A 27,747-nucleotide genomic window follows, 5' to 3' on the forward strand; every position below is an offset into this window, starting at 1 on the left:
CATCACTATTGAAATGAATGAGTAAATAAATTACTAATAACTACCAAATGTTAGCACCATATTAGGTACTGTATAAAAGGAAAAGTTATCAAATCTAGCCAATATAAATGTGTTCTTACATATAAAATACATACAATAATTGCTCAAATAAGGTACAGTCAATACTATTAGACTCATATTTATGAAATCTAGCCTTTACTTGTATTGTTGAAATGCACCTAGATTTGTAGCAAAAATTTAGAGTTCCCAAATAAATTTTCTGCAATAACAGATTCTGTGTTAATGGTGAAGAAGAACACGTCAATGGTGAAATGTCATTATAGGCAAACAGATGTTTTGTAAATTTTGCTTAGTGAAAAGTGAAGCAAAAGGATTTGTGATTGATGGTTGTCTATTCAGACAAGTTTGGAAGATGGTAACCACCACTTCTTTTCTAGTTAGCTATTCAAGGTTTTATAAAGTAGATGAGATCTAATTTTACTTGAGGAGTGGGGTTATTGGAGACCAGCGAATATGCTTGGAACTACTGATGTCATTGACCTTATGAGCTAATGATCATCTGTAATTCTTTGCACCTGGTAAATGCTTAATAATCACCTACACTTTTTTAGATGTTCTGGAAATCTTAGTTTAAATTAAATGAAATCTGTGGCCTGAGTTCGCCATAAAAATGGGCATAAGGGAACATTAAATTTTTGTCCTTAATTAAGATGCACTTTATCATTTGAAGTATAAAAACTAATATAATTTTATGCCAATATAATCATCCATTCCTAGGCCCAAGAACAATATTGAGTAGGCAAGTCAAAACCCAGTGTTTATTAATTGTAATCCTAGTTAGTGTCGAGTTTATGGTTAACTGTTAGTATTTTTGTTTATGTGTACAAAAGGTTGTAAGTTACTTGAATGCAAAGTTTACTGAGCTGAAGAGCCCCAACAAGTTCAAGGCATACATGGGCCATGGTGGAAAACCCTGGGTGTCCGACTTCAATCATCCTCATTACCTGGCTGGGAGAAAAGCCCTGAAAAGAGGTCAGAAATATTTCCACAGAATCTGGACTCACAGTACTGTCAAGGCTAGGAAGATAAGTGTGATGATTTTTTTTTTTAACCCTACAGAAGGAAATGCCCCTGGCAGACCAGACTCAAACCACAGGTGCTAGCTTTGTAGCCTAGTCATCCCTAAAGGTGTCTACCCTTATAATCTTAAGCAGGATCTGTGCTTTCATTGGGTAAGGAGCTCCCACTGAGGAAATGCTGTCCATCAATGCAGATCTGCAATTTATGGTCTTGGAGCATTGTTTGGAACACTGAGAGGTTATGACTTGCCCAGGGTAACACATGTAGTATGCCATGTCCCATTGGTGGAACATGAACCCCACAGACCGTCCTAACTGTAAGACCAGCCTTCTATCCATTATGCTATAGTAAGGTAACCAATTGTTACATCATACTGCTTCTTTCTTTGGTGTTTTGAAAAATTCATGCTATCTTTAGCATGGGAACTCCTTCAAGCAATACAGGTGGCTTTCATTGATTTTTTTTTTAAAAGAGGGCTTTTAAATTCACCAAAGCCTCCACAAGGTCATTTTCTTAGTCACTGGTATCCAGTGCCCTTAGTCAGGAAAGATTGTGTAGATAGATAGATAGATAGACAGACAGATAGATATTCTTCCATAATTGACTTACCAGTGTTTGCCCTCCCCTGTCTCCCAAACCCCAACTTTATCTCTCAGTGCTCCATACTTCACTGCCTTTGAAGCACAGAAAAAATACAGGGATTAAAAACTTTATGGTTTGGGTTATGAAATCAAATTAGTAACAAGTTTTTTGTTTTCTTTTAAAACAAAATTCTTTTAACTATTTATCCACATTCCTCTCAGTTTTTGGTGTTGAACCAGACTTGACCAGAGAAGGGGGCAGTATTCCTGTGACCTTGACCTTCCAAGAGGCCACAGGTAAAAATGTAATGCTGCTGCCTGTTGGATCAGCCGATGATGGTGCTCATTCACAGAATGAAAAACTCAACAGGTAAGTCTAAAGGGGCCTAGGAATAGGTGATTGCCTCTCAGTCTAGAATTATATGTCTTCCTCCATGTTACTGACGAAATGCTTGGGTGCTTGTGCTTGGACCCCAATTCGAAGATCGTATTTCTCCCTAACTTCAAAACACATCAACTTTCAAGGCTATCTTGCTACAGATATAACCAAAAATGCACCCCTTTGGAATGCCACCACTCCACCTGCCCACCTCCAGTTTCCAGTAGTGAATGATGCCTATGCCCAAGGTTGTATGTTATCCTCTAGTTAGCACATCTGCCAGATAATCCACTACTTTTCCTGTATGAACTTTAGCAGCATTCCTGTTAGGTTGCAAGTTCCCTAAGGATCTCTGCCTGCCATATTAGCATTACAGTAAACCTTTACCATCTTGACTTAAAGAATACTTGAGCCCCTGAATTCATTCCATTCGCACCTTACCTGTACTTCAGTCCTTGAGGGGCCCCTGAACCTTTCAAACAACATTTATGTACCAGTACCGTAGTCTTAGAAAAATCTGTACACCTCCTTATTTACACAAGTCCCTTGGGTAGATGTTGGCTCTTTTTTTTTTTTTTAAAGCATTCGGGTTAAGTAACTTGCTCAAGGTTACACGGCCAGTTATTTCTGGGTGTGGTGCTGAGTGTCTGAGCCCAGGATTCGATCTCCAGGTCATCCTGACACTGGAGCCGGTGCTCTTACTCACTGAGCCACCTGGCCACCCCTAAGCAATTGGGGTTAAGTAACTTGCTCAAGGTTACACGGCCAGGTGTTTCTGGGTGGGTGCTAAGTGTCTGAGCCCGGGATTCGATCTCCAGGTCATCCTGACACTGGAGCCGGTGCTCTTACTTGCTATGCTACCTGGCCACCCCTAGATGTTGGCTCTTAAGCTAGGGCTAGAACTAACAATGTTGGTGTTGGTCCAAGTAGAATTAAACAAATATACTTTTCCCAGAATTCTAAATTGACTCAATACCATTTATTATCATGGAGATGTTCTGAATAGCTACATTTAGTTCCATAGGCACTATGGAACTTCTAAGTGACCTCAAAGACTTTATTGACATAGAGTAGACAAGCCCCTATGGAGGTCAGGACCCTTCCTTTTTGGATTCCTTTGCTCTCCCTTGTACAGGGGGGTGGGGGAAAGAAAAGCAATGTAACTTTAATTCTCTAGTCAGCTGAGGTTCCTTCCTACCTCTTCTTCTTTTTCACCTGGGTGCTGGGTGATGAAAGCAATGAAATGATTGGTGAAGCAAATTTGGTTTTATGAAGAAGATAGAAGTTGATTTTAAAATACAGGACTTAGCCTAGGCTTTTTTTGGGGGGGCGCATATTTGGAATGCTTTGCTGGCCGTAGGAGTAAAATATAAGTGTATGCTCTGCATAGACTATAGCTGTTGAATTTTAGGACAGTAGCCAACTTGATAACCCATTTTTTATTTTCCTTTAGGCATAACTACATAGAAGGGACCAAAATGCTGGGTGCATACCTATATGAAGTATCTCAACTGAACTGAGCCATATACTTTATTCCCTACTTTGGAGAGTGACATCTAACTGGAAAGTTGGTTAATCTGGTCATTGGGCCATTTTTCATTAGGAGGCCTCTTACTTTTCAAGCACCTACAAAAGCTTTGAACATCTGCCTTTACTATACCCACTATACAATATTACATAAAAATGGAACCACTTGAAGACACAAGGCTATCAGATATTTATATCTGATTCTCAAGCTCTGACAAAGTTCTCTGAATTTACATATTCTTGTCTCAGCCAGGCTGTTTTTGAAGTTGCTACATAATTACCTTCTATTTTTTTTTCAAAATTAATATTCTGTCTAAAATTTAGGAATTCTTTTTGTTTTTTTGGAAGGCAGTTGGAGTTAAATAATTTGCCCCAAGGTCAATAGGCTAGTTTTTGTGTTAAGTGTATGAGGCTGGAATTGATCTCTGGTCCTCCTGACTCCACCTAGCCACCCCTAAAACAGGAATTCTTAACCTTTTCTGTGTCATGGACCTTTTGAGCAGTCTGGTGAAACAGTAATGTTTTGTTTCCTACAGTCATAATTGAAGGAAATGCTAAATGTCAGTTAGAGGTTAATGAAAAATAAGATACTTTTTCCCATACAAGGTCACAGACCCTCTAAAATCTGTCCTTGAACCCCATGTAAAGAATCCCTGATTTAAAATGAATTAAGTCCTCAAAAAGAAATGTTATTTAATTGATAGACTGTCTTTGATATTAGGACTTGATGTTTTGAACAGCAGGTTGTTGTATATTCTTTATCTGTCTTCCTTTTTTTTAAGCTGACTGACCTAATATGTTGTTTTATAATGGAAATATTGAATATTATGAAAGAAATTAAGGTAGTCACTTTGACTTTTAACATCTCATTCTCTTGCTTGCACAACTGTTGTCATTAATTCTCTTCAAGATTTTGGCAATTGGACTTACCTATCTTTAGACAATAGACAAATTCCACCAAACTTAACCAGCATAATTCCTTGGTTTTTTCAAGTGTGTGCTGCTAAATAAAAATTTTAGATGGAACCTCATAACTCGTTTTGGAGTATTCACTGAAATAATGCTTGATTTGTACCTAAAACTCAGTGCTAGAATTGGAGAGATGATGTCTCATCTCTCATTGTGAACTTTTTTTGCTTTTATCTGGATGCTCAACAGGGTACAGTGCTGAGTGAGGGTGGACAAAGGAACACAAGGCGTGAGTACTGACAGTGTAACCCTGGCAGCTTATTAAATCTCTCAGGGTCCCCAGGCAACTTCACAAGACAATTGTACACTGTAAAATAGTTGCTTATCTGCATTGGTAGAGGGAGTTAGTTTATGCACTGGGACTATCTGCCCATGAAATTAGATGTTTAGACCTTCCCCCCACCCTAGCCCCATTTCCCTGCTCAGTGGGCATCCTTAAAAGCTTGATCTTACCATGTGCCTTCCTGTTCCACAAAGAGTTAGTGAAATGGTAGACTTAGGCAAGCAATGTTACTAGATGCATTATTTTAATTTGAGGAATGCATTTGGTGAAGGCTTTCTTTTTGCCATTAAGATCAGGTGACTTTGGAGCTGACATTGTCTCTTATCACCTGCCATGAAGACAAAGCCCAAATTACTTTGTTATTTGAGGAGTTCAATTCATTTATGTGAGGGATAAATAAGAGATCCAATTTGGTATGAGTAAAATTGATCCTCTTTAATTCATGCCATGATCTCCATGCCAAAAGAACTGGGGGAAATAAGATAAGCCTTGGAAGCTTTTGTCATCCTAGTATAATATTACCTTCCATAAAAGAGTAACTGTTGGAGGTAAGGACAGAATTGGTTCACTTACTCCCAAACTGCCTTAATGCATAAATTGTGGTATCCTCCCTTTTATTCAAGAACTCTTCCTGTGTCCACTAGTTGTTACCAACAAATTTTAGGTTAAATGAAAAATAGTTAGAAACATTTGGGAAAGGAATGCATTTTTTTTAAATTTCCAAGATTCTTGAGTAGTGAAATGAAATTCTTAACTTGGGTAATAAAATAGTCATGGAAAACAACTTCATTAGGGAAAAGGAACTACTGGAAATTCCATTCATAAGACAATAATTGAGGAATTTGTCTAAAGATGTAACACTACAAAAATTGAATGAAAAACGTTTCTATCCCCTATTCAAAAGACTTCTGATCCCAAGGGTAGGAGTAAGCTGTGAAGATTCTGAAGTGAACAATTCAGTGAGACTATTCAGGAAAATTAGTGTCTTTTAGTGCCATCTACTGGCCAAATAGTTTCAAGAAAAAATTCAAAATGAAGAAAACGTGAGAACAAAATGTTTTCTTCCGTTTGCCAGATTTCAAGTTGGGAAAGGCCATAGATATTTAAATATCCTGATCCAACACTGTGATGACCAACTTTGATAGACTTAGCTCTTCTCAGCAATACAATCATCTAAGATAATTCCAAGATTCATGGAAAATGTTATCCACATCCAGAAAAACAAGTATGGAATCTGAATGCAGATCGAAATACACTATTTTCTCTTTTTGTTTTTCTCTTGTGGTTTTTCCTTTTTGTTCTGATTCTTCTTTCACAATATGACTAATGTGGAAATGTGTTTAATATAATTGTACATGTATTGCCTAAAATATATATTCCTATCAACCACTCAGCTATTAACCTAAAAAATTACTTTTTATTTGCCTTGTGTATAATTTGCTTTTAATTAAATAAGGGACTTTTACAGTGAGGGAAGATGTAAGAACTTGTAAGACACAAGAAGATATGACCAGATAGCAATTCAAGGGAGCAAATGACTGCCAAAAAAAGTCATTGTGACATGATATTATTAATACAAGTGTTAACTAGCAAGTGGTGCCATCTAGCAGTGTTTGGGAGGTTTAGACTGGAAAGTGAACAGGGAAAAGGCTCTTTCTCCTGACTCCCTCTCACAGGAATATAGACAGTGCAGATTTTTTTTCCAGGCATTATATACCCTTAACTTGCTCTATACCTCTTATCTGCCTTTTTCCCTGTCTAGAGACTGAAGCTTTCTTAAAACAAAAATCACCTGGTCTGCTTCACCACCAACTCCTAGCCTAGCAGGTATACCATTCCAAATCATTAATTATCTGCTGTTTAGGAGCTTTTAAAACTTATAAGGCAAAACCATAAGATTCTCTCCCAATAAGCTCAGGCCCTACCTTCAGCGGTGGGTGGGGAGAGTAAAGAAGGAAAGGGGGGACCCTAGCATTCCTGATGGATGAATAAACCTCTGACTAGATCTGTGTATACAGAGCACTCCCTGGCATCTTACAATGTACACTAATATACAGTATACACTAAGCTAATTAACAAGATAAGCATCAAAGGTCACTTAGAGCCAATAGTGGTTTGTGGGAAATAGAAAAAGCTCAAAGAAATCAATATTATGTATAAAGCACCTGCCCACCACTGGGACCAGGGAAAAAGTTGAGCTTTTGATGCCCCCTTGTTGAGACCACAGAGCAAACACTCAGCATCAGTACTTTGTAGCCACCTTCATTCTAAAGAGCAGGTGCCCATCGAATAAGCATATGCCAAACTTGTTAAGCCCATTTTGCGAATATTGTCTCATTTGATCCTCATAACAACCCTGCAAGATAGGTACTGTTATTATATTCATTTTATGGTTGAGGAAACTGAGGCAAGCACATTAAGTGACTTACCCAGGGTCACAAAATTGTTAAGTATCTGAGGCCTACATTAGAAATCAGGTCTTCCTGACTCAAGGCCTAGTCTTTCCAAAGCATCAGCTGCAATCTTTAAGGGAACCCAGCCTGCCATGCTCATATTCTAATGTTTCTGGCCAGATATCAGAAGATAACCACAGAGGCCCTTAATTCTCTCCAGCCACTATCATTCTGTATCTACCATGCTCATTGCTCCAGCCAGCCAGAGCAGCTGCAGGCAGTAACACCAGCTCTTTGGGCAGCACTCACAGAAGCCCAGTGTTCCAGATGACGAGGTCATCGTCCCACTGTATTCTGCCCTGCTCAGACCACGTCTGAAATAGTCTGTTTCTAGGTGCAGCATTTTGTGGGCATTGGCAAGATGGGGCTTGTCCAGAGGAGAATGATCAGGATGAGGAGGAAGTTCAAAACCCTCATTATCATGATCTGTTGAATCTAGGGTTGTTTGGACTAGTCTTCAAGTATTTGAAGAAGGAAAGGACGTTACTTTTTTTTTTCTGCCTATTCCTGGAGAGGGGAGCATGACCAGCAGGTGGAAGTTATAGAGACAAAGATTTCAGTTCAACATATGGAACAGAAATAGAGACTGTACCTGTGATTTCATTGGTATAGGGAGATTCTCAGTTAGCTAGTGGCACAGTGGATAGAGTGCTGGGTCTCGAATCAGGAAGATCTGAGTTCAGCTACTAGTTGTATTACCCTGAGCAAGTCACTTTATCAGTTTGCCTCAGTTTACTCAACTGTAGAAAGGAGTAATAATAGCACCTGCCCTGCAGGCTTGTTGTGAAGATTGAATAAGATAATCTTTGTGAAAGCACTTAGCACAGGTCTTGGCACATACAGAAGTAGGCATAATATAAATGTTTTTTCCCTTCCCAGTGGAGAAACCCCCTCTACCTTTTCAGGGTGGTAACTCACTTTGCTACTTAAAATCTTCCATGGTTGATTAGGGTACCAAGAGGTTAAAAGTAACTTGACAAGGACCACAAGGCCAATATATGTTAGAGGTGACAAGGAAAAATAATTTTAGAGTTACTCAGAAATGGGAGTAAGCTGCTTTGTTCAATGTTTCAATGATGAGGTCAGTTCCTCATCATTGGAAGTTCTCAGGTAGAGCGAAGTTGATTATTTGTTGTGAATATTCCTATTCGGTTGTTCTTTTGTAGAATCCTCATGAAGTTTCTCTTTGGTGCAGCTCTCTATTGAGACCCATTCTAGTTTGCTCATAGCATTTCTCTCAGCTACTATTGCAAACACTGCTGTTTTGGGGAAGCTGCTACCAACATTGGTTAAGTTCAAATCTTCTGGCCTTTCAAAGTTCACAGAGTGTCTTCTGGTCAAGATAGTGGGTGATTCTCGTGGATTTGGCCAGATTCACTTCACCAAGGGACTGGTAGGTGGCACAATGAATAGAGCACCGGCCCTGGAGTCAGGACGACCTGAGTTCAAATTCAACCTCAGACACTTAACACAAAAACTATCTGTGTGACCTTGGGTAAGTCACTTAAACTCCAATTGCCCTACCTTTCCCCTTCAAAAAAAAAAAAAAGCAGATTCACTTCACCACTTGCTATTGTAATCCCATATTATGAATCAAATTGACTTTCTGTTTTATCCAAGTTCCACTGGTCATGACTAATTGATTCTCTTTAATCAACCTCAGAATCTGCTTTCATTCAAGTACCCAGATACTCCATTTCTCTCAAATTAATTAAGAACTTCTTCATGCATAGGTTATACTTTTGAATGATTCATTATGGAATTATTCCCACCTTCTGTTGGTTGATTCTGTAACTCAATATTTTCTCACCTGATAGAGGTATGATAGGCCGATGTAATGCAAAGGAAGTGTGGACCACCCCTCTTACACTGGTCCAAATGTGAGCATTGAAACATCAAAGTTAAGTTTAGGTTTATTCTCACCTATACTTAACAGATGCTGCCCTCAGCAGAACTGTGATATGTATGCTTTGTTCTTGTTAATCCCAGCTTCCCCTTGTTTTTGCCCCTACTTAGGTATAATCCTCTAAACACACTATAATTCTAATGCCCCCCAGCTTCCCCATCCATCCACCCACCCACCCAACCACCATCAAAACTTCAACAAAGCATCATTTTTAATCTGTCATTGTGTTACTTCTCTCTTGTAAAGTGAATTTCAAGTATCAGGGAGATAACTATTTTTGGCAAGGGTGCTTCCTTCTTGTCCTGGAAACATATCCCATTGATGGATGTGCTAAAGATGGTATTAATCCACAGAAGTAAACTAACCACCTAGGGAAACAAAACTTCACCCAAGAAGAAAATTACTTCAGTTATATCATTGCTACCCACAGGAAAGAATGAGTTACCAAGTCTTCAGAGTGGAAAGAGCTAAGGTTCACCATTCCACACTACTCCTGCCCCCAACTCAGGTTTCATCAAGTTACTTGGGTATCAGGAAGAATCTGGCTCAATCTTCTCATTACTTTTTGGGATTGGAATCAACTGAAGCCATTTTGGAAGTCTTCATTGGTGACTTAGAACAGGAAGATCATGATTAAGGTATGGGCTGTACCATCCTTTGTATTGCATTTATTTCAGAGAAAACAGACATCAATTCAGAAAACATTAGAAGAAATGTTTTGTATTAGACTTCAAGACTAAAGTCAAGAAAAAATATTGGAGAGCACTTCTTTTTCCTCTTTTCTAGCTTAGAAGTCTCTTGCTTTAATTTATTTCTGAGAAGTCTCCTGCTTTAATTTATTTCTGCTTTTTAAAATTTACTTCCAAGAGTGACTCATGACATCTGCAAAAATTTCTGAAACTTCATTTTGTGCTGAGGAGTCAAAAATGAGTAAAATTGGAAAGCTTGGAAGACCTTAAAACTTTCTGTTGCTACTTAATCATATCATATTCACAGTATGACACAGGACAACTTTTTGCCTTGATCATATATATGTTCAGCACTATAAGAAATCTTTTTAAAAATTATACTATGTTATGGAAATGCTTGTTTTATTCCATAAATTAAAAATAAAATAAATTACTTTTTAAGAAATCATAGTAAAATCAAGGCACTCGTATTATGAAATGTGGTATTCTATATACTTGAAAATTCTAAACCAACCTACCAGATCAGAGTAGACTAGGGAGGGGGAAAGAGAGAAAGTGAGAGACAGAGCAGCCAATTCATTTGATTAATGAAAAATCATCTCTGTAAACTAGGGTTTACATCACGTGGTAGGGGAGAGGAGTGGGGCGGAACACTGAGCAGGTCGGTTATAATGATCTTTGTGCTAGTTAACTCACAAGTGCTGCATCTTAAAGTATACTTCAGCTTTCACTAGGCAGGGTAACATGTAGTTGCCACAAATGCCCTATTCCAAGCCACTTTCTTTGATGTCCTATACCTTCTCATTGTGAGCTGTCCAGATTCCTTCTCTCTTGCTAGTCCAGGGTTGAACTCACATCTGCATACCTCTGCAGGTTAGGAAACTCCCCAGTCCAGTACTGCATGCTCTCAGCTCTAGATACATGGTCTCTTGTGCTCTCATGTCTCTGACTCCTTCAAAATTCCATGTGAATGATGTAAGTGCTACATAGCCCACTGGAAGGTCCCTTCCAGGACCTATGTACTCTGCCCTGCAGCTTTCTGGGAGATATGACCCAGTATGTACTTGCTTAACTTGTCACAGATCTATTCCACAGACCTTCAGGGGATTCTGGTCCCCTATGGTGCTAATGTATGTAATTTTGTTTAGACATTTCAGTTGTGGCTTGACTATTTGTGACCCCATTTCAGGTACTCTTGGCAAAGATACTTCTTTCTCCACCTTATTTTACAGATGAGGAAACTAAGGCAAACAGGGTTAAGTGACTTGTCCAGATTCACACAGCCAGTTAAGTGCCTAAGTTCAAATTTGAACTCAGGAAGAAGAGTCTTCATGATTTCAGGCCTAGCATTCTATCCACTGCATACCTAACTGCCCCTAGAATCAAGACCTGAGTTCAATCCCAGCATTAGACACTTAACTAGCTGGGTGACCCAGGATGCCTGCCTCAGTTTTCTCACCTGTAAAATGGGGATAGTAACAGCACCTACCTCCCAGGGTTGTTGCAAGGATCAAATGAGATATAATTTGTAAAGCACTTAGCACAGTGTCTGGCACATAGTAGACATTTAAGCTTGTTCCTTCCCTGTCTCTTCCCTAAAGTATTTGGCCTGCTCGGGTGAGTTTGAGACTAGATCTCAAAGCCATAACTACCTCTTCTGTTTTGTGTTTCTTCCCAAAGTATAGGTAACCAAATATCAGTCCCAAGATGGACGTGTTCAGACTTGGAGACTTTTGAGTTCAAGATGTCAGGACATCCTGGGTCTTTAGGACGAGCCAGCAGAGCCCTCTCTATATTTACTATAATACTTGTTGGAGGAAGAGGTGCCACAGACAGAAAATGAACCCAAGTTCGGGCCTGGCTTGCCAGAAGACATGGACCTTGGACAGAACTATTTGAACAGTATAGAGTGGAGCTGAAATGTAAAATGCCCATTCAGCAGTCCTGCAAACAGCTTCATGTCTTGATGTTGTAAGTATCAGTCTACTGGGAGGTAAACTACAATAGCAGTTCTAAGTTATCACTGTTGTTTCTTTAAGTTCTATCAATGCATGCTTGTGAGTCTAGTGTGTTTAGCATTTCCTTGATATGGGGAAAATAAATATGCCTGATCTACGTTACACTTTGAATAGCTCTTGAAGAGTGACCCTAAACTCTAGAATTGAACCAAACCTAAATTTCAAGTAATTTTTCCCAAGGTTCCTGAGTGGGAACGTAAAGAGCCAAAAAAATAATGAGACAAAAGAGCCTGTCCCATCTTTTTGGACATCAGACTCTTCTAAAATGGAACCAAGTCTAAACATACTCAAGTTCAGAGCATAAGGTCCCTTTAAGAGAGAAGGAAAGGGCCCCACCACCACCACCCCCCAGCCTCTTAGACCCAGCAGAGGTTCTTATTGTTAAATATAAATGGTTTAGTTTCTTTTTCTCCTCCTGGTTTTGGTTCAATATTTTAAGTGACAATAAAGTAGAGAGAAGGAGAGGGAGCAGGGGAAGGGAAGGACAGAAGGAACATTAAAATTAGATCACATATAGGATTTGTTGAGGGGGTGGAGAAACATCTTCCCCTCTCATTACAGGACAGAGGCCAAAAGTCCATCTAGTAGCTGGTACAGCTCAAAGTTGGCACCAGTGGAAGCAGGGGAGGCTACAATCACATGAATGTTGGTAGCAGTGATGTGATGCTGTCAGATTAGAAATGCCTTCAAGAAGTCAACATTCCCAAGACACCCTGGAGCAGAGAGAGATTGAGACAAACCACCAAGAGACACAGAATTTCAATTTCCAGATATTTATTGAATAAGAAGCTTCATCAACTCTACAACATTGACATATATACACATAGGTACATCCACCCACATAGGCACACAGACACCATACACTCATTAAATTATCCATGCTTTTGTAGATTCTTCATACATAATCCATATATAATTACCATGAAGTAGCATGAAAGGGGTTCAAGCCCCCTCCCCAAAGGAATTGAAGGGGCTTCCCCAGCCTCTAAGGGTGAAATCTTTCTGTGCTCTCTCAGGGCCTTCTTTTCTACTTGGTTCAGTTGTGCCTGGTACATCTGGCCCTGGCTGGGTTCCATGCATCATTCTTCCTTAAACAGCCCAGTTCATGGTAATGCTTGGGCCTCACTGGCACCTCTTTGGTGTGCTTACTACAGTGTCTTAGTTTTGTTTTGTTTTTTTCTGTGAACACTTTAATCTATCCTTACTAACTTGAACATTTCCACAGATGTTTTCAGATTGACGACTATAAACATATAACATCTTCACACAAACTGCACTGAAATCCTACATTTCTTTCTTGATTCAATAACATAAAATCAGATTTGTATTTTCTCTTACAATTGCTCAAATAATTCATTAACATAAAATCAATTTTGGTTCACTCTTATAATACTATCTGCTAGCAGTCATAATTATTGATCAAATCCATTTCCAAAGCAGAATATCCTCCATATTGATCATCTTCATTCTTTCAGATGGAACTGTGTGGAATGTGAGAGAATGCCTTGTCTTCATGGGGCTCAGAAATGCCACACACAAAGTACTCTAGCTGAACAGATCCCATTTCTGAGAGTTAGAATTTACACGAAATTATCTGCATCATTTGGAGCATTTTTTTTATCTCAGAAATTTTGTTTGAATTTTTCTCCTTTAGAGGGAGCAATGCCAAGTAAAGTAGACACAAAGTGGGCACAGGAATGGAGATCGAGAGTTTCTCCATTTTCTAGTTATTCATCTTAATTTTCCTTTCCTGATGTTTCATTGTTATGGGCATGTGAATTTAAGATCTTCCCTGCCCCTAGGCCCTTTGATAGGCTTAAGTGACTCTGAGAACCTTCCTTGATTTGAAAATATACTCTGCCCCCAATAGGCTGAATGTGGTCACCTGGAGCCTGTGCCAGGAAGCTTGTTTTTTCAGGAACGCCCACACCTTGATACTTTGTGATTGGGCAGTGGGTCAAGAGGGTTGTGACATTCTCTGAGCCAGGAGAAGGCTATATATACCCTGATGTGAGGTTTTGCTTTGGGGCTCACTTTGAGAAGAGTTACATGATTTGACCAGATGAGACTGGGCAGATGTTGAGCCCCCTGGCTTTGAAAACCCAGATGTTGGTGCTTCTCTCTCTGGTAACTGACTAGGTATGGATGTAATGGTTTGTCTTCTTGTAACCTCTGTATTCTCCGAAGTTTGGGGTACTGATCTTTTCCCCTTGAACTAGGTAAATGACATATGTTTAATTAAAGCAAGATTGTTAACCCATTTTGAATTGCTTTCCTTTAGAAAAGCAGATCTAAGAACTTGTGTTGGCAGCCACCCTGGGGATGCTGGGGTGCTTGCTGGAGAGTAGAAGACCAACATAGGGGCCTTCTCTAAATTCTTTTGACACTACTGATGCCTGGCCAGTGTCTCTGGAAAATTGTGTGAATTTAAAGAAAATAAACCAAAGCTAATGTCCAGGAAGTGTTACCAGCAACCTATTACCATACGTCATTCTCCCTATATACTTTGGAGTGAGTTAAAGGGGGGGTAAGTCAGTGTGGTGGAGAAGGACTGAACTAGAAGTGAGGAAACCTCAGTTCAAACTAGCTGCCATGTGACTTTATAAAATTACTTTATTTCCTCATTTGTAAAATGAAGGGATTCTGCGATAAGATCTAAGCTCCCTTCCAACGTTAACATTCTATGGAAAGTACACAAAAGTAGTTTCTAAAGTATTATGGTTCCTCAACTTTTTGGTCTCAGGACTCCTTTATTCACTTAAAATGTATTGAGGACCCCAACAAACTTTTTTTTTTATATGGATTATGTTTGTCAATATTGGCCATAACAGAAATTAAAGTGTCTTAATAATATCATGAGGGGGCAGGTAGGTGGTGCAGTGAATAGAGCACCAGCCCTGGAGTCAGGAGGACCTGAGTTCAAATTTGGCCTCAGACACTTAACACAAAAACTAGCCATGTGACCTTGGGCAAGTTGTATAACCCCAATTGCCCTCCAAAAAGCAAAAAAAAAAAAATCATGAAAAGATTTTTCACCTTGGAGACCCCCTGCAAGGATCTTGGGGACCTCCTTGATAACAATTTGAGAAGTATTATTCAACAGCATGGGCTCTTAACCATTTTTGTGCCATCAACCTGGTGAATCCTATGGATCCCTTCTCAGAATAATGTCTTTTAAATGCATAAAAATAAAATACATAGAATAATAAAAGAAACCAATTTTATTAAAATATAGTTACCAAATTCTTTTTTTTTTTTTTTTTGCTTTTTGGAGGGCAATTAGGGTTAAGTGACTTGCCCAAGGTCACAGGGCTAGTTGTTTATTTGTGTTAAGTGTCTGAGGTTGGATTTGAACTCAGGTCCTCCTGACTCCAGGGCTGGTGCTCTACTCACTGCGCCACCTAGCCACCCCAATCAGATTCTTTCATTAAAAGTTTACAGATTTCACTTTAAGAACCCCTGCTCTAGGCTATAGTTCTTTGTTGTTGTGTTTGTCCTTCGTTTTTCAAAGAGGACCATGGCATCAGGGAAATGATGACATGACTTGCAATGTCATGACATTACTTTGATTTGAGTGAGGGAGGGCTGTGCAAGGTCACCAGCCTCACCTTCTCCTCCAGTGACCAGACATTCATCACGATGACTGGAGATGACTCAGGATGCAATGGGAGACCCTGGCTCTTCTAGGCTAAGACCTTTACTGGTACTCACTTAGAGAGAGGTAACTCCCATTCAGTGAATAGACATCTTTAAGAGCTGAGTCAAGGGATGGCCCCTTTAATTAAAAAAAAAAAAATGAAGCTGGGAGGAGAAGACCAAGGGTTGCTGTTCCAAAGAGAAACAGTTTCCATTGACATTCACTCCAAGCCACAAGGGCCCAAAATACACACATTCTCTAATTTCAGTCGGTCAGTAAATATTTATTAAGACTCAGCAGTATTGTGGTTGCTAAGGTTGTAAAGACAATCCCTACTCTCAGGGAGCTATGTACAAAGAAGCCATATATAGTATAAATGGGAAATAACCAATAGCAAGAAGGTACTAGAATTAAGAGGAATTAGAAAAAGCTTCCTGTAGAAGGGAGTATTTTAGTTGGCATTTGAAGGAAGCCAAGAGAACCAGGAGGCAGAGATGAAGAGGGAGGGCATTCCAGGCATTAAAGAACAGCCAATGAACATGCCCAGAGTCAGGAGATGAAGTGTCTTGTGTGAGTCGTCACTGGACTGCTGAATACATGGGGTGGGGAGGTGTAAGATGTAAGAAAACTGGAAAGGTAGGGGGTGGGGGTGGAGCAAGGGGGCCAGTTTTTAAGGGCTTTAAATGACAAAGAAAGGATTTCATATTTCCTTCTGGAGGTGATAGGGAGCCACTGGAATTTATTGAGTGTGTATGGGGCATGGGGGAGAGGTAATATGGTCAGACCTGTGCTTTGGGACAGCTGGGAAGGCTGGACTGCTATGGCAGACAAACCAAACAGCAGGCTATTGCAACAGTCCAAAGATGAGGTGATGAGGGCCTGCACCAGGGTGGTGATGGTGCCAGATTAGAGAAAGGGGAGTACCTGAGAGATGTTTGGAAAGGTAAAATCTACACGCCTTGGCAACTGATTGAATGGGGGTGGGGGGGTGAGAGAAAGTGAGGAGTCAAGGATGGCACCTAGGTCTGGAGCTTGGGTGACTAGGAGGATGATAGTGCCGTAAGTTAGGAAGAGGAGAGGATTTGAGGGAAAGATTTCACTTATGACCCATTCCCCCCTCACTGAGAACTTAAAGGCCCTCCTAGTAGATTGAATGCATTTATTTACCTCTCTAAGCACTTGGAATCAACAAGTGGCCATTCAGAAGTTTCTCACCCCTTGTTTTATGTCCTGGTCTGTGACCCGAGAAGGTCTCTGAGCTAGTTATCAATAGCATCTGATGACCTTCAGACCACTACTTCATCCCATTGTTCTTAGTATGGGACACATTGTTTCTTTCTTTCTCAAATGTAGAACTGACTGGATTTCTCTGAAGCGTCTTTGTTTTCATAATAAGAATAGCTCCCCATCATATGACCCTCATATTCCTCTTGAAAGGGGGCATGAACTATTAAATGGGACTGGCTCAGTGCCTCCTGTTTTCATTCTTCTGTCTTTTCCCTTTGGGGTCCAAGGTCACTGTTACAGGGCTCAGACAAGCTTCCAAATGGATCCCAAACTAAAAAGAATGGTGAGTACAGAGAAACCACTTCCATCCTAACTTAACTGCTCATTAAAACTGGTGATCATTTGATCCAGGCTAGAGAACAGAATAAATCTGCAGAGTTGATAAGATTGCAGAGGTCAATTTTAGCCTATTTAAGGAAAATGGAAGTTTGAACTTCTTGTATAGGAGTAGTTAGGCCCCATCAGTACAAGTGGGTCATATCCATGTATTAAGTCAGGCTCTGAAATACCTCTCTGTAGAAATACTTTATTAGGTATATATCTATATGTTTATTATATTAGGCATATGTTAAGTATATATTTAGTAAGTTTATGTGTTTAATAGAAATAAAGTGGCATTTCTTCTAAAACTTCAGAACTTTAAAACATGCAACCTTTTTAGGAGTTCAGAGTTTCATCTAATTAATCCAACTTGGGGGGGTTTCCCCTCTCATTTTTCTCCTATGGGTAAGGTTGATGCTGGGATTGGTTTGTATAAATGCTACATTATTAAATAAGGTGTGATTAGGATTTCTGCTCATCAAAGTTTCTTTTGGCTTTATTAGTTATTTATTCTCAAAGTGACCAGTGCTCAAATCAATACCATATAGGCTCTTCACTATGACATTGTGTACTACTGTGTGCTCAGCACTGCAGAACAGAGGCAAAAAATAATTTATCTGGTGTTTTATCATTGTGAAGTAGATACATCAAAGTGAAAAGAGGTTTTATATTAGAGAGGAAGATAAGTGATATTGAAGTACTAAGATGTGTGTCAAATCTAGCAACTCCAAGTCCCATTTCCCCAACTCCCTCCCAGCTTTGTTCCTGGAGCATCTGGAGGGAATCAGAGAACCCCTCAGGAAATAGTCTACAGTATGGAGGAAATATTTAGGTCCATATCTCTGATGAAAAACCAGAAGTAAAGAGTAGAGAACAAAGGCATACTAGCTGACTTGTAAATGGATATAGTCCATAAGTCAGGAAGGGGAAAAGGCCTGATATAATAGTGTCTAGAACTCAATTATCAGAATCAAGCAAATGTTGTCCTATAGGGAGAAATAATGGAGAGACAGTCTTGTGGTCTGGTTGTATGGTCCCTTGATCCTTTGCTAGTGCAGGTTGGATTAGCAGAGTAAGTATTGCACTGAATCTGTCCTGATCAGAGTTTAAATGATGGAAGTTTGTAGAATACCAAGTCCCTTGTTGGGGATAAGTCAGGGAAAGTAAAACTTGTGAATCAGTGCTTTGCTGAAGATGGGATTACAGTTGCCTTTAGTTTTTCTCTTTCTTTAAAGTACCAGTGATAACTATATTTCTTGCTAGGCCATAAGAACTGAAAGAGTAGAACATGTGTCATCTAAATTCCCAATCCAGAATTTAAGGCAGACTTACCTTTCTTCCAGCCACACTTTCCCCCCCCCCTCCAAAAAAAAAATCATTGTCTTTTCAGCATAATCTAATATTTTCTTAATTAACTGTCTTCATGTCTTTAAAGTTGGAAATAGAAGGACCAGCATTTAAATCCCTTGTTTTTTCCTATCTGGTTCTCTTTTTGCAAAATGCACATTTTGTGTATCTCATGCCTTGAATGAAGCTTCTGTTGAAGAAGTTCAGAAATGGATGTCACAGTTTTGTTCCTGAGTGAATGAAATCTTCCTGAAATGGAGCTAGAAAAAACTAATTTCTGAAGCCCAGGTGACTAAAAGGGCAGAATAGAGCATTAATCATCTGCAGACAGAAAGCAAAAAGAAGACAGCTAGGTGGTACATTGGATATAGCACTGAAGTCAAGGAGATCTGAGTTCAAGTTGAGTCTTCCTGGGAGGTAGATGTGGTTATTATCCCCATTTTATGTGTGGAAACTGAGGCAGATAGACATTAAGTGACTTGCCCAGAGTCACTGTTACAGCTAGTAAGTGCCTGAGACTCAATTTGAACTCAATGAGGCAATTATTGTCAAGTTCTTTCTAAACCATAAAGCACTTCATGAATACTAGTTATTATGATTATTTGCAATATTACAAATAAAATTCAGACAAGGTCTTTTTGTTGTTGTTGTTGTTGCTTGCTTAATGCACATCCACAGTTCTTCCCTCTAGTTTCCAATGCTTCCTTCAGTCCACAGACCACTCTGGTAGGGCACCAAACCCCAGGGAACATTTGCCTTACCCACTCACTTACATGGTCCTGCAAATCCTCTTCCTACTCCCATACTCCCTACTACAAAACTACTCATGATTAATAAAGAAAAAAAGTTGGATTAATTCTGAGGAGATATTGAGAAGAGATTTTATTTTTGAACCAGACCTGTGATTTCATTGGTATAGGGAACTTCCAGTTGGGAACTTAAAAAAAAAAAAAACAACTAATGCATATGGCACTTGCTCTGCAATTTATAGTATTCACGAATTGCCTGGGTCAGTGAAAAGTCAAATGACTTGCCCAGGTTCATACAGTCACTGGGTATCAGTGGCAAGACTTCAACCCAGGTTATTCTGACTCCTTGGCCAGATCTCTATCTATTATTCCAGGCTAACCCTCTCAAGTGATAACAAAAGTAAGTTCTTTGTGGAATTTAGATATTACAATGCCATAAACATTAAAGTGATAGGAAAATGGTCTGAAGATCATCAGTTGTCATTAAGAACACTTCAAGAACCCCTGCTCTAGACAAAAGGTCACCAAAATAAAAAATACACTTGTTATTCAGCTCCGTTATCTTATCTCTTTTGCTAACTTATTTTCATTGCCTTTTCTTCCGCCAAGGAAAACATTGGAATATCATGATAAATTGAACCCAGGATTAGCCCAACCCTTTCTTTTAATATGGTATGTGGATCAAGGATCAAATTTCTGCCAACCATTGTAATGTATCCTCTTAATTCTTGTTCAGTCATTTCAGTCATATCTGACTCTTTGTGACCCTATTTGGGATTTTCTTGGCAAAGATACTGGAGAGGTTTGCCATTTCTTTCTCCAGCTCATTTTACAGATGAGGAAACTGAGGCAAACAGGGTTAAGTGACTTGCCCAGGGTCATATAGCTAGTAAGTGATTTGACCTCATGAAGATTAAGTCTTTCTGACTCCAAGCTTGGTGCTCTATTCACTTAGCTGCATGATGGAAAGGGAAAAGCCCTCTCTGAGGGGATAAATGATCCTTTTCTTATTGGAAAAATAGCATTAGGGGAGTTTCATGTTGCTGGCTTATCTGCATAATGGGGTGACAATATCTCTTTTGGAATTTCTAAACCTTTGGAGCAGAATCTATTTTCTCCTTTGTGGTTAGATAGATGTGCCCATCTTTTAACTCTAGTTTGGTTTAAATAATATGAGGTCCAGATCTCCATCTTAAATCCATCCTAAGAGTTTTACTGTCAGTAAATAATTTTCACTTTGCAGAGCTAGCCTATGTGAGACTGTATATTTCCCCTTAGAAAATACTCCTGTGATATAGGTAAGCTCCCAATAGGTGAACCTTGGTGCTGGTGCTATGCTCTTATTTCAAATGACTAGTTTTATCATAAATTGGTCATTTGAGAAGATAGCTAGTTTTTCCATTCAATTATGCTATTCTTTTTAAAATCAAAACAAAAATGTGTAGCTGCTCTCCCAGCCTACCCGGCTGCCTTTTCTAGTAACCTTTAAAATCATTGCTTTACATAAATCTCATTCTGTCTTTGTGTTTGAAGAAAATGACTTCCTCTGAGATCTGCAGCCAGATCTTCTAGGTATTAAAAAACCTTTACAGTATTTTTTCTGCTTGAGGCTTTAACTATGAGTTGTTTTGATTTAACACGGGCTTTCTTATTTTGTGACCAGTGCTTCATTTTCATTATCTATCTAACCACAAAGGAGAAATAGATTCTGCTCCAGAGGTTTAGAAAACTCATATAGAGAGAGTTATCCCTCCTACATCATGGGGGCTAGGGGTAGGCACCCCCACAATCTGGAAAATCCAAGTAAAATTTTTTGGCCCTCCCTTCATACCAGAAAAGAAGTCTGAATTTTTTATTTTTCTTTTATGGGGCGTTTACAGTACCTTATTATAAAATTTGGGCTAAGTATTTGTTCATAGGCTCTGTGCCATCTGCTAAGCCTTCATGTGTCGTCTTCAGCTTCTGCAAAATTTCCCATTTAATTTCTTATTCTGAACCTCTATATATTGAAACTGCAATGGGTAAAGTTGCAATTTGGAAGAGGTAACTGTATTTTTTAAATAATATAGGCCTGGGAATAGACTACATGTGTGTCATCTGAGAACAAGCCTAACTTTTTTTGGCCATAGTTATGTAAAAATTGTCTGGAGGGATAATGGAGTTGAGCTCTAGATTTTTAAATCAATCAATGAGCATTTATTAAGTGCCTACTATGTTCCAGGAACTGGGCTAGAAGCTGGATACAATACAATAAATAAATACAATAAACAAAACAATTTGTACCTTTAAGTTAATTCTAAATTCTCATGTGAAATATTAAGTTAAATATTAAATTTAAAAAATTAAATTAAATAGTAAAATATTAAATGTTAAATATTAATATAAATGTTTTAAAATACATTTAAACAGAGCCCAACATTAATTTTTAAAATATATTACATTATTTTCTTACATCTATCCATAAAGACAGCCTCTTTCTTTCATATCTTCTAATTTCATATCATCTTTTTAATTCTAGAGGGTGGGATCTGAAATCCAGGGCTTGATTGGGTCTTGTTTCATTCAAAACAACTTTTTCACACCAGCAAAACACAATACTCTGCTAGAGTTGTTGAAGATATAAAGAATAAACAAGTCCCTTGATTTATAGAGATTACAGTTCAATAAATTGTCCATGACATCATTACCTACCCTTGAGGGGAAAAAAATGACTGGTAATCTAGACAATTGGGAATGTGCAAAACTCTCCCAAAGAAATTCATGTTCCTAGGATTCCCAAAAGAGTAAGCTTACCTCACTTATAAGGAAATCTCTTTTCACTCAAATTGTTATGTCATGTGTGGGAGTATGTTTCCCTCTCTTCAGACAGGAAAAGGTTAGGAAGTTAGTGGTGTTAAAGGAAGAATCATACTTTCTCCATTTTAGAGAAACCCCCTGAATTAAACTGGAGCTTATTCCCATTGTAAGCTATTCATATGAACAATTATTCATGAAGTCAGTAATTTTCTTCCTATTCCCTGCCCAGTGTCATGGATGTTAAGACCACAGGAACACAGAAAATATCAAAAACTTTGCTGTGATTTGAAAGTAATATTAATTTGTCTGTAGCACAGAAAACAAGTCAAGGGAAAATTTAAATATCCACTTTAGAAAGTTAACTAAGAATCCTAAGAAAGACAAGTTGAGATGTGTTTCTTGGATATCAGCATTCAAACAGCTGAGGTTTAAGTGACAAATGCAGAGAGCAAACTAGGGAAGTGTGTCATTAACTACCAGTTCAGTGAGGCCTGACCATGCAGCAGAAGTTCAGAGAAGCTGACTTTAATTCACAGTAGTTAGTGGCAGAATTGGAACTGGCATCTAGAATTCTTGACTTCCCTTTAAGCATCATTCCTTTATGCCAGGCTATCTCCCTTAAAAATCTCATCTTGACAACTTAAAATCATTATTTTGAATGTCAGCTATTGTGCTCAGATGTCTTAGAGGCTCTTAAATGGCCACTCCCTGCTTCTATAATTCTTGTACTTTCTATCACATTTTTCTCAGGCTCTTTGCTCCCTGCCAGTAGTCTCTTTTTACTGCTGTTAGTGTTCCTGTGAATCCCCTCCCCTCCATCCAAATTGCTGTTTTTTTTTAATCTCTTTTAATCAATTGAGCTTGTTAAAATAATTCTAAGTGGGGGCATCTTCTGGGGATTAAGGGGTGTGGCCATTCTATCTTTACAAGGACCATTTTTTTACTTCCAGGTTCTTGGTTTGAATTCCCGCTGTTTGAATGTGCTGTAGTTGCAATTTAAGTACAAGTAGGAAGTTCTTGGCAACATAGATGACCACACATTTAGAACTGAAAAGGGTCTTGGAGATCATCTAGTTTGACCTTCCCCTCCCCTATCCCCTTTCTAATAATAGTGCTATTTCACAAGAAATCTCCAAAAGAATGGGAACGTGGGCAGGAAAGCCAGGAAAAAAAGGTCAAAGAGCAAAGATAAAGAAAAGAAAGAAAACATAATGGGAGGATCAAAAGTGGTCTCTGACTACTGGAAATCCAGTTAGACGAACAGTTCAGTTCCTACTATGTGCAAGCACTATAGCTAGGCAGCAAGAATACAAAGTTAAAAAGAACGTAGTCTTTGCCTACCCTTAAGGAGTTTATAATCTACTAAGAAACAAGGTGTGTGAGTATATACATTCATCTACCCAAGAATGAGACAAGGTGGAATGTGATAAGCAGGACGGAGAAAATCATACTACTCTAGGGAAATCTGAAGAGGGAGAAAACCCTTTTAGCTAGAAGCACCAATTCTTCATTCTTCCTCCTGAGCCTGCCCGTGTTATTTCCCTCTCCTAGAATGCTCCCCTCCACTATCTTTCTTCTCAAGTAAATCTTCCTCATTCTTAAACCCAAATTTAATCTTATGACCTTCAGGATTACTTTTATTACAAACAGACCAGCTCTTACCGCTTTTTCCCTTATCTGAATTCCTCTAATAGTTATTTCCTATAGCACTGGCTCTAGCACTTACCATGTTCTGCCTCATGTTGTAATTTAACTTTTGCATGTGATGTCTTGCCTTTTCAACTAGATTGCAAATTCCTAGCCTGAAACCATGTCAAAAAAAAATGTCCTTTTCTAACTCCCAGAAACATCTAGTACAGTGCATGGTACCAAAGGAGCTCATTGTAGGAGCTCAATGAATGTTTCTTAAATTCAATTGAAACAATCTGAGGAGAGTCATTTTTCATTTTCAGTGTTGTCTGCATATTATCATTATCTTAGCCTCACTATTTGGGGGGTTTATGTGTATACAAGTGGGTGTTGTTAGAGAACTGTGGCTTATTAGCCATTGTTGTTGTTTGTTCTTCGTTTCTGAAGAGGACCATGAGGTCAGGGAGGTGATGCTGTGACACGCAAGTGAACTGGGTTTAAGTGAGGAAGGGCTGTGCAAAGTCACCAGCCTCACTTTCTCCTCCAGAGCTATCTGGGTCCAATGGCCAAATATAGATCAGGACTACTAGAGATGACCCTGAATGAAGTGGGAGGCCCTAGCCTTTTTAAGCTAAGGTCTTTAACAGGTGTCAGTTTGACTTAGACAACAGTGGTTAAGGCTAGGTAATAGAGAAAGCCATAGATCGAAGTCAATAATGGATACTGTGGCTTAATTAGGCAAGGAGCAAATAAGTGGTCTCCCGGTGGTCTCCCAGTGCTCCACTGTCCACCTCAACTTTCAGGCCCAGCCCTTTATGATATGACTTGATGAGAACCAACAGGTCCATCTGCTCCAAATTACCTCCCAACTGGTTTGCTACAATGCTTGAAATTCCCACACTCACTGTCATAAATTATAATAATCACTGTTACAAGGCAACTAGGTGGCCCAGTGGATAGAACACTGGGCCTGAAGTCAGAAAACATGAGTTCAAATATGGCCTCAGACACATACTGTGTGACTTTAGACAAGTCAGTTAGCCTCTGTGTGCCTCAGTTTCCTCAACTGTAAAATGGAGATGATAATAGTACCTACCTTCCAGGGTTGTTGTGAAGATCAAATGACATAATATGTGTAAAGCACTTAACATAGTTCCTGGCACATAGCAGGTGCTTAATAAATATTAGCTATTATCATTCCTTTAAGTTGTGTCATTTTTTTCTCCTGAAAGAATGGGTTACCTGTTAATGGTCACATATTTAGCTACAGCAGCTGACTGTATGCTAGGGTGGGATACCTATCATCTAGCATAGATCAAGACCCCAAAGGAAAAGGATCATGGGATCATAAGGAACCTCAGAGATCATGTAGTGGGGGTGCCTGGAAAATCACAGACCAGGCTGAGGGGTCTGGGTAAGATAGGTGATGAAAGGTGGGGATGGAGTATCAAAGACAAATGTTTGCTCAACAACATGATTGCTGAGAGCCAACTCTGTTGCCTGAAATAATATACTTCATTTCTTGCCAAAAGCAGTAATGGAAATAGCTCTTAAGAAGCAATCAGCTGAGCTGGTATGTGTGCTGACATTGCACCTGAATTTAGAATATCAGCATATGATAGCTTGTTCAATTTCTTTCCTTGGGATGGGGTTAAGTATTTTACTTCCTCTTCTGTTATTCTGGGAAATTTATGTTTTTGCAAATATTCATCCATTTCACTAAGACTGTCAAATATATGGGCATACAGTTGGGCAAAATAGTTCCTAATTATTGTTTTAATTTTCTCTTCGTTGGTGGTGAATTCACCCTTTTCACTTTTGATACTGGTAATTTGGTTTTCCTCTTTCTTCTTTTTAATTAAATTAACCAAAGGTTTATCTATTTTATTGGTTTTTTCATAAAAGCAGTTCTTAGTTTTATTTATTAGTTCAATAGTTTTCTTTAGAATATGAGAACATGAAGTAGGTCCCATGGCTAGTTCTCTACTCCAGGCCATTGTTGATGCTCATAAAATACAGTTAATGATTCCAACTATTTACTTAGTTGAATTGAGATTCTTTAACTTAGCTTGGCCAAACTCTCCTAGCTTCCAAATGTTTTTTTTTTACTTGTTCTTATACTGGGAGAAGTACAATGGAAAGAGCCCAGGATTCAGACTGGAGACCTGGGTTTGAATCCCAACTTGGGGGGGAATGTCACTTAAGCTTGGAACACAGTTTCCTCATCAGATGGAATAATTGAACTGGATTATCTTCAGGCTTCCTTCCATCTCTAAATCCTGTGAACTTTTCTAATTGCAATTGTAATTCAGTTGTTTCATTAATGAATCATGATCAGTCAATAAATATTTATTCGTTGTCTACCACCTACTCAGCATGGAAAAAGTCACTTTGGAGATAAAGTTTTGTCAAGTTTTGTTGAAGCCTTTTTGGATTTTGCTGTACACTTTGGACTGAGTGATTATAATTATTTGGAAATTCACTAAAGAGAAAAAAAAGACACAAAGAGATTTAGTAATTTTCCTAAGTTCCCAAGGTGGTAAGTAGAAGAGTTAGAATAAAAAAACTCAAATCCTTTGACTCCAGAGACACTCTTCTTTCTATTATATCATTCAGTGTACTCATTTTTTAATATCTCCCCAAAACTCCTCACTTAGTGTCCATTGTCTGGATGGAGTCTCTTTATGCTTAAGTAGCCTGATTCTTGGAGACTAGAAAGTCTTCTGCTCTGCAAAACTTCTCTCTCAAAGTTTATCAGTGATTTTTTTTAACTGCTAAATCTAATGACCAAAAAAAATTAATAAATTTATTGGACTTTTCTTACCCTTCATCCTTTGTTTGGGTTTGTACCAGTCCACTATCTCTTGTCTTGATCATTCTCCTCCCCTTGACTTTCCTGACACTACTCTCTTACTTTTACTCAAACCTGACATACTGATCCTCCTTTACTAGAACAAAATCCTTCTCCCTTTTGAAAGACATGGATGTCCTTCAAAACTCAGTTGCAGGTTCTGTTCTCTCTCTACCCTTTTTCCCTTTGTGGGTTCAATTATCTATGCAGGTGACTCCCAAATGAATAAATATAGCCTTAATCTCTCTCCTAAACTCCAATCATGCATCACCAATTACCCTATAAATATTTCTACTTGGACATCTTGTTGGCATCTCAAATTCAATATATCCAACATTTCCAAAACAAAAGAATGAAGATGAAATATGCCACTCACCTCTTGACAGAGGTAACAGACTTAAAACACAGAAAGAGGCATATGTTTTCAAATATGTATAGTGTGGAAATTCATTTCGCCAGTCTACATAGATATGTATTGAGGGACTATATTTTTAATTTGTTTAATGAGGTAGAGGTAGTGGGAGAGATAGATTAATATTTTAAAAATACTTATTACTTGAAAAAATTCTAAAATAATTTTAAATGTTATAATGGTCCTCTTTTTTTTACATCATTATTGCTAATGCTAAATCCCTGCAGACCCTTCCCCAATTAAAAATTAAGAGAAATAAAAAATAAAACTCTAGCAAGAAATAACCAGTGTCAGGCAAAACTAATCTACCCAGTGGCTGTCCAAAAATATTTCTGCACAAAGGTATCCATCATCTTCTTCAAAATAGATGCTCTGGCAACATAGAGGGCCACTGCATTAAGATCAGAGTTAAGTCTTTTAAACTTTTCTTTGTTTTTTTAAATTAATTTTTTTATTCAATGAAAATCTGTCTTCTCTCCCTCCCACCCTCTCCATCAATAAAGAAAAACAAAATCCTTGTTATAAACCTATATGGTTAAATAAATAGAATTCCTACATTGGGCATGTCAAAAAAAAAATACCACAATCTATCCTTTTGAGTATATAGGTTCTCAGTCAGGAACTGGGTAGCATGTTTCTTTACAAACCCTCTAAAGCTGCAGCTGGTCATTGCATGAATTAGAGTTCTTAAGTCTTTCAAAGTTGTTTGTCTTTACAACATTGTTATTGTAGAAATTTTTCTCCTGGTTCTGCTCACTACATCAGTTCACACTACCCAGAATTCTCTGAAATCATCTATTTCATCATTTCTTGTTGTTATTGTTGTTGTTTGT

The 27,747-nt window shown here is 38.6% G+C and overlaps 2 protein-coding genes across 3 annotated transcripts in view; both read left to right on the forward strand.

Moving 5' to 3' along the window:
- Positions 1-4,601, forward strand: part of CNDP2 (carnosine dipeptidase 2) — a 48,490-nt gene extending 43,889 nt beyond the window's left edge. Inside the window, exons 10-12 of the mRNA XM_069094957.1 lie at positions 891-1,032; positions 1,884-2,031; positions 3,494-4,601. Coding sequence (XP_068951058.1) covers positions 891-1,032; positions 1,884-2,031; positions 3,494-3,560 — 357 coding nt within the window. The 3' untranslated portion in view covers positions 3,561-4,601. The remainder of the gene's footprint in view (positions 1-890; positions 1,033-1,883; positions 2,032-3,493) is intronic.
- A 5,073-nt stretch (positions 4,602-9,674) lies between these two features.
- The window catches only part of CNDP1 (carnosine dipeptidase 1), an 83,942-nt gene continuing 65,869 nt past the window's right edge, over positions 9,675-27,747 (forward strand). Inside the window, exons 1-2 of one of the 2 annotated variants that reach the window (XM_069094961.1) lie at positions 9,675-9,816; positions 11,553-11,838. Coding sequence is in view for 1 of the 2 variants with exons in the window: in XM_069094959.1 (XP_068951060.1) it covers positions 16,802-17,092 (291 nt within the window). In the remaining variant the exon portion in view is untranslated. Of the gene's footprint in view, positions 9,817-11,552; positions 11,839-16,469; positions 17,093-27,747 lie in introns of those variants that run through there. The other variant, XM_069094959.1, reaches the window with a different exon arrangement.

The sequence above is a fragment of the Petaurus breviceps genome, unplaced genomic scaffold (assembly GCF_028583685.1).
Source record: "Petaurus breviceps papuanus isolate PSGF00001 unplaced genomic scaffold, PetGlider_PUasm1.0 224, whole genome shotgun sequence".
NCBI classification, from domain to species: Eukaryota; Metazoa; Chordata; class Mammalia; order Diprotodontia; family Petauridae; genus Petaurus; species Petaurus breviceps.